The sequence below is a fragment of the Lepisosteus platostomus genome, chromosome 18, assembly GCF_059453375.1.
Source record: "Lepisosteus platostomus isolate fLepPlt1 chromosome 18, fLepPlt1.hap1, whole genome shotgun sequence".
Lineage (NCBI taxonomy): Eukaryota > Metazoa > Chordata > Actinopteri > Semionotiformes > Lepisosteidae > Lepisosteus > Lepisosteus platostomus.
In genome coordinates this window covers 10,289,529-10,308,984 of record NC_142628.1, presented here as the reverse complement: position 1 = coordinate 10,308,984, position 19,456 = coordinate 10,289,529, and the positions used below count along the sequence as shown (strand labels likewise).

Genomic DNA, 19,456 nt, shown 5'->3' with positions numbered 1-19,456 from the left:
ATTACACTTGTATTGCTCACAAGAATAGGCATGATAAAAAAAAATCACTAAAAAAGACCTAAATTGAAATTTACAAGGAAAAGCAAAAACATTTCTTAGAAAGGCTTTTTTTCCAGCTTTGAAACATCCACACACAGCAGGACAAAAACCAGAAGGCACTTCTTATACAGAGGACAGAGTCTGGAAATGATTCCTTGGGCATACTGCTGAAACAGACTTTGTGGCATCCTTAAGAAATAACTTGGAATTCTTGCATAATTAAGACACTAGCAGTGAAATGAGTAGTATAGGCTGAGCCGCCTGGACTCATTTGTAACTTTTCTTATGTATCTCCTATTAAATCTAGAGATACAGACAGCTACATGTAGGTTAATACCAATACTTATGTCTCCAATTCTAATTATAATTATGGGGCAGATGCAACATGTACTAGAACCCTGTATCTTTAAAGAGCTAATTGACTAGAATATAATTTGCTTGGATGAAACTCTTAAAAACATTTATGAACCAAGAAAATACTTCACTGCCTTTTTTAAATAGCAGAGGTAAATGTTAATAGCTGTGTGGAGACAAATCTTTGTCTATATTCCAAATGAGATGTTAGTTGCATAGCTCAACTCCTAGTCTTTGCAAAGAAACATTCTAAATAAAGGGCAATATTTCAAAATTATGAGGAGTTTACTTTCACATCTTAACAGCAGCCTGAAACTCTGCTGCTCCGCATCTTTTCATATTGTCAGAAGCCAAAAACCAAAGCTTTAACCTCCTTTATCTTTGTCTTGCTGCACTATCTTTTAGCTAGTGCAGCAAGACTAAGATAAAATATGTTACAGTAAGTCACTTCAGTACAGGGTGAGACTAGCCAGCAGTGTACATTTGAATATAAGCTTTTATATTTATATTTTATGTTGGTCTGCTTCTCAAGCCCCAAACCCTTTGGAAACAGCACAGTTAAACCCTGCAGCACTTAACACTGTACCTTGAAGTTTCTGTACACATTTCTTTTTGGGTTGCAAAAGCACTTAAATGCCTAACCTTTCAACTGAACTTAAATAATGGAGCAGGGACAATTATCTACATTCCGAACTGTACTTTCTCCCACTGAAATGCTACTCTTAATGCATGTTATTTATAAATCAGACTTCATAGCCAACTTGTAGTCTCCATCTATTTCTAGGGTATGTAACTAAAGGTTACTTGAATATTTCAATATTTATCGCACAATCGCTTAGTGCTCAGCAAGAGTGCACAGCACCTTGAAACCAAAGTTAGAGACACAAAATACTAAACACACAAAGCAACTGTTATCATATAGAATATAAAACAGACATTGTGTCCAAGCTGCTCAACATGTCTAGCCTTTGCATCCTGCTGTGCAGATATTCCTGAGCATTTGATTAAACTGGTGTTAGTTCAGAAAAGGGATCACTTATTTTACAATCCACAGCTGCGGGTCCATGTGATCTGAAAAAAAAGCCCTTCTTTTCTCAGACTCTCCGATAATCACCAGCGCTTTACAAGTTTTGTGCTTTACAAACAGAACGACTACCAAGCACTATCAAATTTATCAAATATATCGCCTTACATGCACTAACCATTCCTTTACGAAGCATTTATATGACTCCATATAACCCCTGCTTGTATAACAAATCACTTAACATTAATTTGTAATAGGCGCAACACTGTTTGTTTCACAGGTCATTAAATTTATGTAGCAGCATAATGCTTATTAAAGTGGTTTAGGTTTTTCTATAATAAGCTAGATAATTGTGGCTGCAAAACAGCAGCACAACAATCATGCAACCACATGAGACTTTGACAAAGCTTGTAATGTAAGGCTGGTATACCCAAACTTTTATTGCACAGTTAGTATCTCGACTATTTTATGAAACAGAACACTGTGCATCTTTCACCTTCTTAATAAATGACTATTACCACAGCCTGCCGTGCACACGTCTTGCCAGTCACTAAAATGACTCTAAAACACTAAACGGGTCAGGAGAAAGAGGAACCCTTATGGTGTCTCACTGTTAAGAACACTTCCAGCAGAAATAAAGGGCCTCCCCTTCTTTCTGCATGGTTGAGGTGCTCTATGTAATAGCAGGAACCTTTGCTGTGTTAGTTAAGCTATCAGTAAAACTGTTGTATTTTGACTACAATGCAACAAATACTGATCAGAGATGCTGTGCTAGATCGGGATCTGGAGAGTTTTACAGACATGGCTAACTAATTAATGCTGACATGCCACTGCTCCTGCAAGTCAAAGGTCACACTGCAATCACCAGCATAAGCAGGTAGTGTCTGGGAAAGAGTAATACACTCCAGCCCAAATAGAACAAAGCCTCAAAATTGGATCTCACTTTTACCGAGGCTGTGGTGTTCTACATTTTTTTATCAAGGAGAATAAAAATAAAGCATCTTGCCTATAACCATAAACAGAGCATAATGCACGAAGGAAAAGGGACAAAATAATCTTGATATTAGATATGATGAAAAAGTACTTTAAAAAACTAAATGCTCTATGTCCATTTTTGTAACAATGCAAAACAAAGCATTTTGAAAAAATACTGATCTTTAAGGGAATGCACAAGGAGACAAAATAGGACCTTGAAAAAGCATGGGAACTAGGATAGAATGATGAATTTCAACAGAATACTACCTGAATTTAGCTAAATGTTCCCCAACTGAGCCAAGTAGTTGATATTAGTGTGCTCCATTTTGATATCCTGCAAAAAGGTTTATTATGCACTCGGAGCAATATTGCAGTCCCATCTCTCAATTAACATCAAAACATTTAGGTACAGCTGAGACAAAACATACATATTTGCACTGTTAGACAATATGACATTAGTCAAAACAAATAGCAAAATGATGGAACAGCTATTAGTGAGATGTCCCTTGGAAAAAAGATATCTGTAGGATGTGTGTAAAATTCAGATATTGGGGTTACTAGCTAGGCTGCTGTCCAATAAAGTGACCTTTCCATAAAAGCACATCTAAAATCTCACTGCTCTGAAATTAATGCGTCTTTTCACAGATCTTTGTACACAGGCACTGTATGATATGAAGTACTGTATAATTCAGCGATCCTAGGAAGCAACTAATGTAACCACTAAAAATGTACCAAGAAAACAAGATTGGGAAGAGATGCTGCAAAAACATTCCAGAAAATAGCCATCTCTGTGCTCTGTGCCGAAAAGACGTCTGCAGCCAACTGCAATGTATCACTCCTCGTTGCTTTTTTGTGGTGCAATAAAAAAAAAAAGAATTCTCCACAGGGGCTTTTTCATAATGACATGTCCATCTTTTACCATTACGATCAAAAAGATAACCTCATCTACACCTCTGACACAGTGACAACACCAATCCCTGCAGGGCCTGTTGAGCTCTCTCAGACGAAACACAAAAGTCTCTTAAGTCCCTAAAAACAGAAATCGTCTAATCAAAAACATTTCCATAAAGTACACGGTTACTATAGAGACAAGACCGTGTCAACACAGAGGTGAAGAAAGGAAGTCATTCTAGACAGTGTTTTGAAGGTAATGATTTGGTTTGATCTTTCGTTTCATACTCATTTTTAGCTAAATTCTCCATACTTCAATAAACCCTGTCAGCTGAAGGAAATCTGCAGTAGTGCTGAATTTCATTCATAATTAAACCAGCAAAACCATCTTAAATCCGGAGGTCTGCCATGTAAATGCATCTCCTAGTTTTCTGAAGTCTGATCCTATAAATCAACTGGTAATCAAAGCCTTGCCTGATGCATGAATGATCTTTAAACACACAAATGGCCCACTGTTCTTTTTTCTCAAAATTGTCAGATGTATGGGTTTGAAAAGAACATTTTCCAGCCAGTAGTGCAGTGGTTGCAGAGGTGGTCACACTCACAGGACTTGCCTATTAATGATTTACAAAATACATTAATAATTTATGGCACACTTTCAGATCAAACCCCAAAGAACCAGCAGTAGTGACATACTTGTTAATACTGCAGAAAAATCCTGATAAAAGAATGAAAAGCACTGAATTAAGGGTGATACTCCTAATACTACCTATAAGAATTCTTTTGTCCTACTTTTCTTTTTTTATTGAAAATCAAATGAGTAGAAGGTAATCGAACATTTGCAAGAATGCAAAGTTTTTCAAAAAGGTTTCAAAGTAATTTAAAATCAGTCAAATCAACTACCCTCAGGCTCAACGTCTATTAATCATGTTCACTGTCTCCAAAACAATATGATTTAGATCATCCAGGTAGGGTCAAGGGAACAATGCCCAGGACAGGTAGGGGTGTGAGCATGAAATTCCAACACACTGTATAGAATACATTCCCTAACCCAACCTGAAACCTGCACATCAGAACTGCTTTTTGAATGAAGGCTCCTTAAAGTCTGTATCAACCCAGGCTTGGTAAATCCGTCAGTATCGGTAACAAACTTGTATTTCAAGTTTCAGGGACAATTCTTACAAGGTTCTGTTGCTTCTGACAAAATTGTACTCTGTATTTTAATTTTCCAAATCACCCTAAAAATCCTAAATGTTCAAGCATAGCAAGAAACAAAAAATGAATTGTAAAGAAAAGAAACACATTTTTCCCCATACATATAGCATCTTTTGTTGAATTTTTAATTGGAGATAGAATCCAATTCTGCTGTAGAACAAAAAAAAAAAGGGTTCAAAAGCCAACTTAAGTTGACGTATAAGGGCAGATTTTTTACACTGTGGCCCAACCCCTTTTACCTGCTAATTCAGTTGTGCTTGGTTATCTAATGAGCACCCAGAGAACCACAAAATTCAGGCAGACACTTTGAATTATTTGCTGGATTAGCCAATCCTGATCAATGCGCAGATTTATGAAACACAGCCTTGCATCAGAGGTGCCTGATTTGAAGATGCAGCCCGTTAGGAATGCTGAAGCCCTGGCTGCCGTGTAGACAGTGCCTGGGATTTTCACATTACCAAGTGGGAGGCCTGAAGCCAAGACAAACGAAATAGGAGCCTGGCGCCTGCAAATCAAAGCACGTTATAAGGACATGCATATTTATTTAATACAGTCATGCAGGCTTACATTCTTAGGAGTGCTACATGCCCTTTCTGCTGCCAATCAGACATCACAAACAAACACATAACCTAAAAATTGCTACTGCCTGATTAATATGGAAGACCTTAAATGAAAATATTAAAAATGTTATGGCCAAGCCTATAAGCTGATCCTTTTTAAGCAAATGAGAAACATTTGACTATCCTAGTACAAACTCATCTACAAGTGCCTTACATGACAGGCCCAGCCACAGAAGGTTCAGATGCTAACCAAATTATTAGGAGCACACTATAATTCTCAACTCAAAAGACTTGAAGATATAAACTGTTTCCTAATTTTAGAGCTGGGGCAGAGGCAGTACTATGCTACTCTACTCTATGGGAACAGGATCAAAACCTCTTGCCACCCAGTAATTTACAGGCCAGCATGATGTTTCGTTACATCACTTCAACTTCAGTAACTGCAATCACATGGCGATCCAAGCCTTGGAGGATTAGAGGAAAGGATCTCTGCACAGGGCAGTTTCTGTTCCAGTCAGCTGCTTTACGTACAAAGTGATGCATTAAGTAAGGACCGGGAGAAAGAAAAATCAGGTAGACGTGGCTCTCAAAAACTATTTCTGAAAGTCAAGACTGTGAAATTTGGGTGTAAGAAAATAGCAATGACAAAAGTATCTGAACACCAAAAGACAACAAGCTTTAGAAACCCTAGAACCTGTTTTGCAATTATTCTGGTCTGTAGCTCGATTCGTGTAAGAGGGCCATGAGTCCGTGTCGCCAAAAAAAACCTCAATGAACTGAATTCTGTCAGTGGTTTTATGTTCCCCATATGAAGATTTTCTTGGATAAGATACACGGCTCATTTGGAAAAAACAAAAAACAAAGACGCTTTCTCCAATTAGTCAAAATGGCTTATTACCACAAACGGATTAAATTAACAAGGACTCCATGCTCTGTGGCTCCTCCCGAAAATAACAAAACTACAAAACAGTCTATTAACCCAGCCCTCCACAGTTCATCTCAAAACCTTTGTGAAAGGAGAAACAAGGGACAAAGCTGACCCCTGGCCTACCCCTGAGAGAAAGGTTGTGAAGAGAACAGAGGCCTGCTGTTACTTTGCTCCTCAGGGGGACAGAAAGGTCACCTCTTGTGTTTGCTAGTCCTCTTTTTTCCCCCCCAACAAAAGGGGCAGGATATTTCTGAACAATGACCGCTTCCTGTTTGAGTGGAAGGCGATTTTCACTGGTCATGGCCAAGGGCCCCTGAAATTTTCTCTAATTGTCTAAGACTTTGCAACCAAATATGTATTTTTTTTAAATGTTTTCAGGCAGCAGCAAGATTTCTTACATCAATTATTGCCAAAAGTAATGGTACTTAAAGAAGTATCATAATTAAAAACATATAGCACACAACGATCGTTGCCCTGTCAGCACTTTTATCTGTACACATATGAAATAGATTGAATTAAATGTGACTTAATGTAGCCAAACAAAATAGTTGGGTAAGCATGTAAAACCACATACGATTCAGGGTAAAAGCAGAAATTCTGAATTAATTGTATGCATTTCATTTAGATAAGAAAAAAGAAAACAAATGTGGTTACTTATGTAAATGGAACATTTCTCAGAAGGCAGGGAAGCAAAAGCTTAAATGCTTCATCTATCATAAAGATGTATATACCTTTTTTTGCTTTTGCAGATACTCCTGATTTAGTGTAGTAGTATCACCTGAATAATTTCAAAGCTGAAGGCAGAAAATGAGAGATTTTTACATTGCACAATAGCAATACCATTGTCCATAATATAACAGGTTACTGGACAAAAATATGCGACAAATGTTCATTTTGGGGTCATACAGTATGTACCCCAGAGATCAGTATTAGGACCACAGCTCTTCTTGGTTTACGTCAATCATCTAGATTCTGGTACAGTCAAAAAACGAGTGAAGTTTATAGATAATAGTCAAAAGAGAAAGATTTTGTATTGTGATAACAGTACAAACAGCAAAGGAAGCAAAAAAGGTTTGGAATTCTAAACTCGACAAACACCTGTCTGATGATGCTGCAGACTAGTGCAGACTGTTACATGCTGGTAGAAAAAACAAACTATGAAGACTGTAAATGTTGAGGTTTAAAAATATATTAAAGAAAAATATAAGGTGTTTAGACTGAAACTATTTCTATTGGGCATTTTAGAATTGTGGGAACAATAAAAAGTAAACAATATCAAGAAGCAGTTTATGTAACATTCCTTGATTAAAAAACAGTCATTCCATACATACATCCCCGTGAGAATGCCATGACTACAACAGGATCAGATTCATGCATTAAAAATCCAAAGCACTAACAAAATCAACCCAACAGCATTCTTCAAAATCAGCAGTGAAAAATGGATACAAATGGAAGCTAAGGGAAAGTACCTTAATGATATAACATGAGGCACCGGGATTGAGGGAGTCTGGAACAAGCTACACAATCATGGTTCAAGAAACAACTAGAAAAGTTCCTCAGATCAATCAGCTACTGACAACCAAACAAGGTTGGGTCAAACTTCATAAAATCAGCTACAGTACACCAGTGCCTAGGCCAACTACTACTCAGTTTCTCTTTGCACATACCTACTCAATAAAATGTTATTCAAGGCGAGTAATTTAGAACTATCTTTTAGTCCTTAAAGGAGAGAGAAAATCTTTTAGGCGTTAGCAGGTAGAGTGAAGCTATAATTAGCATCACAGAGGAAAGCTTCCAAGATCTTCAGAAAGTGAATACCTCATAGTGGCAGCCTGCTTCACTCGGGGAATTCCATTGTCATTTTGACCTGGCGGAGTGAAAACAAACAATGCTCGAATTCCCCAAGGAGGAGAGAGGTCCGCTCAGCTTTCCTTGAACTTGAATTGTACATTTCCTCAGCCACACAGCAGTGGCCCAGGGAGAATGACACTCATTACTACTGAAGCAGAGGTCATTAAGAAGGGAAATATGATGTGAACATCATGCATTTCATTATCCGAAATACTACTAGAATGAGGAAAATAAAAAAATGAAGTGAATGTTCCAGCCGCGACGCTTGCATGCAAGTAGGAATCCACTTGTGTTTCAAATATTCTGAACAGCATGCTCATGCCATGTAATCAGGCTTTTCTGAAAAATCTTTATTTTTCTTACAGGTTTGTTGTTCTTACCAACAAAAACAACCAGCAAATGGTTGTACTGTATGGGGACATCAATACTTCAGGGTAGTTAGGCCAGTAAAACAAACTGAATTCCTCTTCTGCTAGTTCTGTTTTCCACTGATGTAGCACGCAAAGCACTTTTAGGTGCTGCTACTGATGTGCCATAAGGAGTGCAATGAATAACAGGGCCTAACTTGCAAATTTCCAATTCTTCACAACAGATTGCTTCGTACACTATATGCTTGATTGCGACACTTATGTGCTTGTCAGGTTTTCCCACTGTGAAAGATGCCATGTATATATGGCACACATTTGCAGTAGTTATTCCAAGAAACACATGAGACAAATTTGCAGAATATTGTATGCATTTCCTGAATGCCGTCTGTAAGTAAATGTACGGACCGATAACCATATAAGTCCCTTCCATTCATTTCTGTTTAAAATATTGTTCCAACAAGAAAAGCATAGGTATTTCATACAGTGTTCTTATGATACAGATCAAATCTTGGTCACTTCCAGTTTTTTTTCCCCATTAATTAAATCAGACTAACAATAAACCATCTAAAGAAGAGGCTTAAAACCTATTCAAAGGAGTTTTCTTATACTCAGTTGTTGACGGATTCTGACAAAATGAAGACAAACACAAAGAAATGTTTAACACCAAGGAAGGACAGTAGCTCCTGGGTAGCTCAGATTCCAACCACAGACTAAGCTCCATGTTCCAGAACTCATGAAACTGTGCTCCACGCAGCAAAGCATAAGAACCATTACAAATGAGAGGAGGCCATCTGGTGCATGAGGCCCATCTGAGAGTAGCTAACTGATCCATGGTCACTCATCCAACGATTCCTTGAAAGAAGCCAGTGCATCAGCTTTAACAACATGACTTGTTCCATACATTCACCACCCTAAAGCACAACAGGCTTAGTGACACTGTGGGTAGGGATGGGATTTCTCTGATATTCTAAATCCCTTCTGGCTGATGGCACCTCTCTTCCAATCAGCAGTGTCCCTCTCCGGTGAGTTAACATATGATTGGCCCAATGGGGGAGGTGGGCTGAAAAAGCCTCTCTGCACCTCTGCTCTTCCTGGGTTGTGTTTGAGAGCCGAGACAAACACTTGGCAACTGCAGTTTGGAAGGGCTCATGATAAAAAAAAATAGCAGATTATGTTGTTTTAGAAAATACTGTAGAATGACAACATTCAAAATGATACTCATCTCTAACCATTAGTCCCACCAGTTTCCTAAATCAAACCAGACTCCAGTTACAGATTAGATTTTTGCTCTACACTCCTGTTTTAACAGGAGTCACTAAGCTTTATTTAAGGATTATTTTATGTGAGAAAAGGTAACTACTGGGTCTTTCAAACTGAATTATTTATTCCTGTGCACTAAACGTTCCGCCAGAAACTGGTGCAATCGCAGGCGATCTTAAGAGTGAAATTAACTTCTGTCCTTTTCCTTACTTCTCGATTCAAATCATCACTTTTTTAGCTCTGCTGAGAATTGCACTGTGCTTTCTGCTCAAAAGCAAACAATATACATGTAGTCGCTCTACAAGTGATTTGTTTCAGAGGTACAATTATCATAACTCTTCAGAAATTTCAATACAAGCACAACTGGGAAGTCTACATGTTGTCATAACTTGACACTAAAAAAATAAAACGCATACTGTAGAATATATTCCACTCTGCAAACTTTATTTTTAAACCATGGTGTTAATCTCATTAACATTATTTTTGCTTATTTAAAAAAAAAGTGGACACTCTAGATTTCTATTAGTTAACATCCCTAGACAAAAGGAAAACAAGAGGCTACTTTAACAGCCCCTAGGACACATGTGCTTTGTATGTAATGTAGGTGAAGGGTTAATGAGCCCTCATGAGAATCTTTCGGTCAGTCTGGTTCGGCCAAGTTATTCCCTGAACTTGACCGGTTTAGCACAGCAGAATAACGAGGGGATTCGATTACATAATTGTATGAACTTTGCCCAGCAATGACTGCACGTCTCAGCACTCAGGAACAAACTAAGTGATAACATCCCTCCTCCCTCAAGAGAGGGCTGAAGAGAGGCCTTTGTGAGAAGGCAGCTGTTTACAGCTTGGCAAGGCCATGATACAGTAAACCCCTCCTGCACAAAGCCAGCGCAGAGCATACAGCTCACTCTAGGTCTGCTGTTTCAAGTGTTTCCCTGCCCTGGGATGAACAGCAGCCACACATGACATCATGACAGTAACTCGTGTTCTGCAAGTCATTTGAAGTTCATTCAAACTGAATCCTTTTGCTTAAAACAGAAAAGGAAAAAAAAATAGTAGTGCTGATGACTAAATTGTTTATTACAGCCGTAGGCCTGAGGCAACAAAAACGTTACATTTCAGTTTAACTGCTTTGTGAATTATAGTGTCTCCAAATGCGTCAGACAGCTACACGTCACTGCCAGCAACATGTTTGCTCCTTAATGCCTGCTTTAGTCCGAATTAAAAAAAAAAGTCTTTACAATGTTCTAATTAATGAGTCTTCATGATTAGTTCAATTATGCCATGTTCTAGAACAGGGTAAATCGAAAATATCATAATGATCATCTAACCAGGTACAGTCCCTTGTCTAACCAGATCACTGTCTGTGTCTTATCCAACTGTTGGACCATATGCTATGAACACAACACATGCTAATGTCTGCTTGACAATCTGCCTGATTTAAATGCCATTTAAAAGAAACTGCTGGCACCTTCCAAAAAAAAATCCCCACAAAATAAAACAATGGAAGGCATCCATGCCTCAGCTATTGTGCAGTGAGTAAGATGAGATTTAACCATTTCACCTCTATACCTTTATTCCTTGCATTTTCTTAGTGCTTTTCTTTTTCCAAAGATTTCACACACTCAACACAGATTCAGAGCCAGTAGCCTCACGACACAGCACATTAGATGTGGAGGAAAATATTATTTATTAAATAATCCTTTAGCAAATTAAGCCATACAATTTCAGTATCTAAAAGGTTTAGAACAGATAGCCTATTAAACTGACGTTTTGTACAGCATTCAGATTCAATTTTCCTATGAACCACAGTGTTTAAGAAAGAAAAAAGGTATGAAGGGATTTACCTTTGACTGTCAAACACTTTATAACAATTCCTCTAGATAATACTTGTGTGTTATGCGCCACTAAAACCATTTTGACCTAAGCTTTAGAAAGGGTAAGATGTCTTATAAACTGATAAATTAATTCTTAGCCGTTGGAAACCACTTACTTTCACAAAGGCCATCTACTGTATGCCAGTAAAGCAATGACTGCACAGAGGTGGTTATGTTACCAATGTTAAATAGTCCCACCAAAATCCAACTTTGTACATGGGCATTTCTCAAACACGAATACAGAAATGCAGAAATTGGTACATTTGCTTCGCTGTACCTGTATTTAGTCCTTGACTCTCAAAACTTGTGGAAACTACACTTTAGGAGCATAGTGGAACACAATCATCCTGCAGACATGAGGTAGCCAGCTCGGCCACCCATGAGGTCCAGTAAATGAAACCTTTCAAAGGACATGTAGGTCATGCAAAGGGTCAAGCCCTTCGGCTGCCCACAGGTCAAAGTACCATAGAAGACAATACCGTGTTCCAAACTAATAAACAATAGCCCCTTTTGGATTTTCCTTGCTTCTTGTTGTTTTGTTAGTCAGCTAGCTTCACAATAATAGCAACCTTTAAATATAGACTTTGGGGACACTGCTCTGTGAATCTGTTTTTGCTGACGTAAAAAGTACCCGGTTTCAGCTTAAAAATGAAATGTTCACCAACGCATAAAATGTATTCAGAAAAGCACTTAAAATAAAAACAGATTAATAATTGCAACACCAGGGCAACTGTTTCCTTCATCCATTTGCATCTACACAAATCAACGTGGTATGATTTAGAATAAAGCAACTTATAGGATAACTGCAATGATATTTCTATAGTTCAGGTTTAGACTGTATCAGCATTGATAAGTGCATTTCAAACCATGATAAAAGTAAATTGTACACAGTAATTTGTTAAACCTCCAATTTACAAAATAAACAACATTTCCAGGTATGTGCAGTGCCATATTCTGCAATTCAGTACAAGGCAACGACTGGTGACGTGAAACTGCCTTATCACATTGTAAACAAGCAGGTTTGTGAATACATCTCTTTTAATCCAATAGAAACATTGCTCTCGGTTTTAAGACCATTGAGCCAACATATACTAATTGTTAACTTTGCATGCAGATCACATTGGAACATTTCTGTGCTGAAATGTCTGCTGCACAACCTGTACTTATTCGCTCATACATCATATACCGTACATACATATAGTCATACAGGGACTAGTGAGCAGGAAGGGCCGCTTCACCTCACTGTTCGTAGGAACTCTCACTCTCACCCGTGGCAAGACCAGTGGTTTGAAAAAAAATGGTGACTTACAGTATTTTCACAAAGTTCAAAATTTTGTGCTTAATTCTATACTGTTAATGAATTTATTTTGTTACCGAGATTGAATAGCCAGTCTGAGAAATTGGGACTGCAGTTCCCTTTTAAAAGCTGATGAATTAAATAATAGCTAAGCAGCAGGCCTACACCTAAATCCATTAGGAATGCTTCAAGTGTCACCTTCAAAAAACACAAAAACTAAATCAATTTTAAAGACTGATTTCAGTCAAGGGCTAGGGTGGAGATCAGCGTCTCTTGGCTCTCAACAAAACAGTAACCCAGGACTCGCAATGATGTCAATGATGAATGAACCTCTCCTTCAACCACCTTCAACATTGCTTCAGCGCCTGTGACCTATCGAAAGATGAACAGCTCAATGGGCGTTCAGGTAGGAGGAGCTACAGTGCACCTCCTCACTCCCCTTGTGTGGGTACAGGGGTCTTCACTGCGATCCAGGTCATCAACGTAATGATCAGAGAGTCCAAATTGAGTGGGTATTTGAAATTTCTTAAAAAGGTGCTGAACATTTTTTTTTTTATTTCAAGCTGTAGTTACCTTAGATGCAACCACTGCAAAAGGAAAATACAGAGGAAGTATGTAACAACACATCTGTTTCCTATGGAATTTCCCATTATGTTTAGCTATAGGATTCAGAGCATCTTGTAGAACACCTGGCACACACACACACACAATGCAATAAAGAATTGGATCTTCAATTTGTTTACGATAAGTGTTATTCTTTTTTAGAAAGGTCATTGTTAGATGACCACAGCCAAACTCTCAACATAGTTAAGTTACAGAGCTGAAAAATGAATGTTACTTCATGAGAACAAATCCATTTTGATGACAGTAAGATGGCAACTTCCTGACCAAGGGAGGGGTGGGAGGAACAGAAATATAATAACATGATTCAAATCAAAATAAGATTTCTAATAATGTTCACAGTCAATGCAGAATAAAACAGCTCCACAACAAACATGCATGTTAAGCTAAAACAACGCGCAGGAGGTCTTGATTATAGAGTTGTGATCTTCCCAGGAGTTTCCTCCATGAATTCTACACTCCAGTGTGCTCTGTTGCCCTGTGTAATGTATTCTACACAGTGAGGCATCCGACCCCTGCAGCAAGATGTACTGAGAAGTGAGAGGAATAAAAGGAAAGCTCTGCGTTTCCCAATTAAGTGAACAGTAAAATGAATAGCTTACCAAGGGGTCCCATATATTCGAAATCCTTTGACTGTCACTTCTGAGTCTTGTAGATATAAACAGTTTGTAAGGAGTGACTGTACATTGTCAAAGTCCTCCGGTTTCAACTTGGATACAGAAGGAAAGCGGTAGTAATCCTGCTTCACCAGGTCAGCCATGAAGTCCTTATCAAACGTCAGTTCATGGTTTCCTGCGATTACTATTTTAAATTCGTATGGTAGGCTCCCTGGAAGGCAAAACAAAAAAAAGCGTTTAGCAACTCACCGAGCAATGACACCTGCAGATCTCAAAATATGGCTACTGTTGCTTCCAGCACGATCATCCGTAGCCTTTTGAACAGTAAAGCAAGAAAATGTCAAATAAAAGAGCGCTTTTGCTTTAAGAGACCAAAAACACAAAGCAGGCTCCTTTTAAGTGCCACTTCATTGCTTAAATAATTAAAACTCCTTGCATCTGCATGACTAGAATGTGTTAACAGTTTGTGCTAAGTCTCTGAAAGAAAGCTTTCAGAAAAGGTCCTTGGGAAACAAAGTAAATACTATACATATAGCCTTCCTATGGGGCAGCTTTTCAAGTTATTAATCTTGAATGCTTATATATTCAGTCCTCAAAGGTTAAGAGGTTGTACCGTTTTTAATGTTCCATTTGTACTTTTTATTTTATAATGAAATGATTCATTGATTAACTGTCAGGCTTTAGTTTGTTTTTACAAGTAAAGTGAAGATTTAAATCAGCTTGGAGAACCTGGAGAGCTGTCTCCCTGGTGGGCCTAAGATGCTGATCACTACATTACAAGGTTAGACTCTGGGCTACTGAGCCCAGCACATTTGAGACCCCCAGAAGTACAGTGAGCTGCTCTTTTTCTTCCCCTCTTCAAAGGATTCAATTGAACTGTGCTTCCTACACCAAACTCTGGAGGCTTCAACACTATGGCTTCAGAAAATACTAGTAATTAAATCAAAATTATAATATTTGATTCTTAATAATAACTACTCCCAAGATGTCTAGCCTAGCGGCTTATTAGTTTCACAATGTCTCAGTACAATGAATATGACTTAAGAACTCAAATCCTTATGCGCTGCCTCTGACAGACAAGACAGCTTTACTTTGTCCAAGGGAAACTGAAGAAAAAGAAATGCCCATATTGCTAAGTGAGTAATAGCAATCATAATTCGAATTGGGTTATTTCAATTACCAGTAGATTCCTTTTCAGTAATGTCCGCAGGCTATATATGAAGGGAGGATAAAATTATGAAACCAGTTGTGATTTTTTTTTACACAGAGAATGAAAAACAGCTCTCCAACTCCAAGATCACAAAAGTGCCAATGTTTTCAGAGGGTGGCTTATGTGGTGTGCAGGGATAATTCACTAGCTTTTTCCCCTTTCATCTCCATTTCCCAGGGGATATAAATTCACATTAAAAAACCATTGCTCAAACTCCCGCAACCAGGCATCTTTAAAGGCTGTCCTGTGAGCACAGGCCAGCGATTGATGGGCCTGGTGACAGAATGGTCTGCTTGCCCTCCTAAGTAGTGGTGAGAGAGCGATGCCTCTGGAGAGCAGGCTGACTGCTGTACATGGATTTGGCCATTTGGAGCAGTGCTTTCTGTGGCTGCTAACAGCGTTAACCTAACCCGGCCTATTTAAAGCTAACAACAAAATTCAAAACCCTTGCCTAAAATAAGTCCTAAAGACACAAGTGTTATGTAAGTACATCCAGCCGTTTCTTAAAGAAAGCCAAGATGTCAGCTTCAAAAACGGCTGGGTAGCTTGTTCTATAGTCCTACAACACTTCAAGGTAAATGCATTTCCAAGAAGCAGAAATAATAATGCAATTCCAAGTAGTTAAAATAATAAATTCTAACCCAAAACAATGATCACGCCTAATCACATTGCCTGTGCTGTACTTGCTCTGTGAACAGGTTTTTTTCCCACACCCCTCTCCTGGCTGAAGGTTTATCCCAGGGTCTTTGACCATTTTCAGGCTTGCTGTTGCAATAATCATTTTAAGAAAAGGATTTAGATAACCATCCTTAATCCAAGAGAAAGAGTGAGTACCATAGTAAAACTTAAAAACGATGTATAAACCTTAAAAAATCTACAATCTGGGAGCAAAAAGTCTGGTTTTGTCTTTATTCATATTCGAGCGTGTTTATTGCACAAACTCAATAATGGAGCTATCTAGTCTTTCATACAGCAAATACAGTACATGTAGTTGTGACAGGTTGTCAGCTAACAGCCATCTGAGAGGGTGCAGCTCCTGATAGTTATTGCCTTGACAGACTGCAGCTGTGGTCCTCAGTACAAACTCTCTTTAATAGGTGTGTGAAGGTGGAAGGAGCTTGAGAGAAGTTGCACACCAGAGCTCCGAGGGACTGCTGAAAGCTGTCTTAATAGTAGCAGAGAAGCTGATGACTGCCAAAGACAGAAGGATACAACAAGGCAGATAAAGGCAAAGCAGCAATGAGCAGCAAAGACACTGATAAACTGAGATGGAGGTTTTCTCCCTTTGTATTCTGCCTTTTTTTTGGGGGGGGGGGGGGGAGAACTTGTCTTTTTGTCTCTGAACTCTGTTTTTGGAGAAAAGAAAATAGGCACACTGCTGGGCACGTTTTTCTTTCAACCTACAGACTTGCGCTGTCATCTGGCTGGTAGCAGAGGCATATGACGCACATCATACAAGGATTGGTCTTTTCACTGTACACACAAGAATAAAGAAATCAGAAGTCCAATGCAATAAAAAAAAGATTAGAGATATAGGTTACAACCTTGCTTGATCACAAGAGACCATCCTGAACCCTTCTTCCCAAATGCAATAAAACACTTAGGCCAACCTAAATATTAGGAAACATCTATAAAGTCGCAACTGAACATTTTTCAATTATTTGGTTGACCTAGTTTCCCCCTCTTTTTTTTAAAAAAGGTATTTTGTCCATGAAAAAAAATATATAATAAAAGAGAAAGGCACTTCTCTATACATTTGCTTTAGATTATGCACTATACTACATGTATGATACTATACGTATGTTAGCAAGCTTTCTTATTTTCTTGTAAACTGATAGGAGGAGTATGACAACTGCACTTGAGTATGAACGTAAGGAATCTGGGAAGTGTTCATATGTTAGCTGTTCTGGATTTTCTTTTCAATTATCCATTTTCCTTGCATCTTCTGAAAACAAATTCCTCCATAAAATAAAGAGAAGATGAATAATATCCACAGAAACAGAGACTGGCAAATGAACCCACAGTACAGAAATGTGATGGATTACTGACAGTGATCGACTCCTTCTATTCATATAAAAGAAGATACAGCTTCAAAAATAAAAATCTGTTCTGCTAGCTCTGTTATGGCTATCCGATCAATCAATATATTACAGTATCTGCTGATATATCAACTTACTGAAAAACACACCAGGGCCTTGAAACAATTAAGACATGAAAAACTATAAAGTAGAATAGATTGAATGGACTATCAAGTAGGTCAGCTATCATCACCAGACATGCCAAGAAGAGATTTCTGAATTAAGTGATGGGTCACCTATTGTTCTTGACCTTTATGGTCTTAGGTAATTTACAAGTCTAAATCAGATGAAGCTAAAAATTAAGTTTCTGTTTTAAAAATATATTTTAAGCATAAAATAGCTGTCAATCAAACTCTAAAATACAGACTATGTAATACTCTTTGTAGATGGGTGCAGTGATGATTAGTGGTTAAATATGTACTGTACCAAATCCTTTTTGGTTTTCACCAAAAGATTATGTTCCCTTAAGATTCAACACTCAACCTTTTGATTAAATTCTGAAAATGAGCCTAATGGGTGTACATTACTGCACCTGGAACAAGAGGTGACCCTGCCCAAATTACTGAAGCAAAAAGGGTCTTTGATTATACAAATTCCCAAAGACGCTGAAGGGAGAGTAATTACATGAGGCAATCTGGGGAAAAAAAAGATGGGACAACTGGGAAAAAAAGGGAGAGGACAGGAAAAGATCTACCCGGATGTATTCTGCTGTTGTCCGACTTTCAATTTTTGTTGAATGTGATGAAAATGAAAGAGCAAGACACAAAAGTTTTCTTGTTACTTCACATTATAGAGAAATAAAGTAGTGTATCATAATCCTTTCCTAATTGAATAAGAGAAAGCCATCTCTCAATTTTAAAATCCTGAAGTCTCCCCTAACTACATCACAGATCCATTTACATGGTACTTTGCCAATGCGCAAAACCAAATCACTGGCTACAATTGGCTTAGACCATATTGAAGAGTGCGGGAGCAAGTGCTAGGGAATGAAATTACTGTGAGGCAACTCTATTTCTCCAGCTCAGGAGGGAATTTTCAGAGACTGCTTTATTGCCATCAAACTTTATTTTCAAAAAGGCGTCGATACAAACCTCCCTTCCCCCCCCCACCTTTCTTTCAATATACACTGGATTTGGAAAATAAAAAAGCAGGAAAAAAAACTCTCATCTATATTTTATGAGTGTCATAGCCTAGCTGTATAAAACCTTTTTTATAGGTCTTGAATAAGCGAGGGAGTTTTTTAAGCTTTTGTCAGCCTTTAAGCAGTGGCTAAACCAACAAGACAAAGAAAGGATGCAGTTGAAAACGCACTAACTGTTCTAGGATTCAAGCAAACTTGCTTTGGATTCTATGTATACTTACTGAATTGTGGAGTGTGCAATGTGCGGGCACATCAAAATTTAAATGGAGGAACAATGTCACAGTCCACTGTAACCGTAATAACTTTACGGATTTCATCTTTGTGGCTTAGAAAGGAATGTGGTGGCGAAAGCTCTTAAAATATGGACAGCACCATCGTTTCCCTCCAGAAGGAAAAGCTGCCTCATCCAAAACGTGCACATCTGTGGGTCTCGAGAGTGGCTCAGTGAGTACAGGCCTGTGCGATCTCAGGTCCGAGTCTGGGTCACATGACTGGGATCCCCCGAGTGCTGACATGCGATAGGCTGAGCCACACTGCATGGAGCGTGGGCAGTGATTAATTGGCTCGTAACTAATGGTAATTAATTGGCTGCGCTCCCCAGATGCTCACAGGCTTGTAGTGCTGTCGGTGAGCAACCAGCGCTCAACCGCTGGACAGGGCTGGGGTGCTGGGGGATTTGTTAAATGTCTGCCAACACGTGCTCATTTGACCCTGAGGTGAGGCTGTGGGGTTGGCAGCTGGGAACCAAGAGGTGAAGAACACACAGCTGGCAAATGCTGCTAAAACATTATGAAATAGTTGGTGTACTGATTTGTTTTTAGAAATCACAAAATGAAAAGAAAAAAATAATAATAAAATATCAGTTTCTCTTCTGATTTTGCAACATTGTTGTAAAACAGATAAAACTGTCCAGTGAAAGTGTTGTGATGATTTTTTTTTAAACATTTTATATAAATATATAAATAGATGCTGTACTGTTTCTTCTTCAGATACTGGGTCAGCAAAATACAAAGTGAATGGTTCATATAAAAAGGTCTAAACAATATTTATAACTTTGCGGCTTATACATAATTACATAAAGAAAAGTAGCTGGAAATCTAATCTACATAAATATCCTTTAATACAATGCTGAAACTCAGATTAATAAAAA

At 38.3% G+C, this 19,456-nt stretch overlaps 1 protein-coding gene across 3 annotated transcripts in view; it reads right to left on the bottom strand.

Moving 5' to 3' along the window:
• The window catches only part of LOC148645639 (metallophosphoesterase MPPED2), a 54,529-nt gene that overhangs the window by 15,425 nt on the left and 19,648 nt on the right, over positions 1-19,456 (bottom strand). For all 3 annotated transcript variants that reach the window (XM_088611200.1, XM_088611201.1, XM_088611202.1), the window contains one exon: positions 13,863-14,088. In XM_088611200.1, the coding sequence (XP_088467326.1) occupies positions 13,863-14,088 (226 nt within the window). The remainder of the gene's footprint in view (positions 1-13,862; positions 14,089-19,456) is intronic.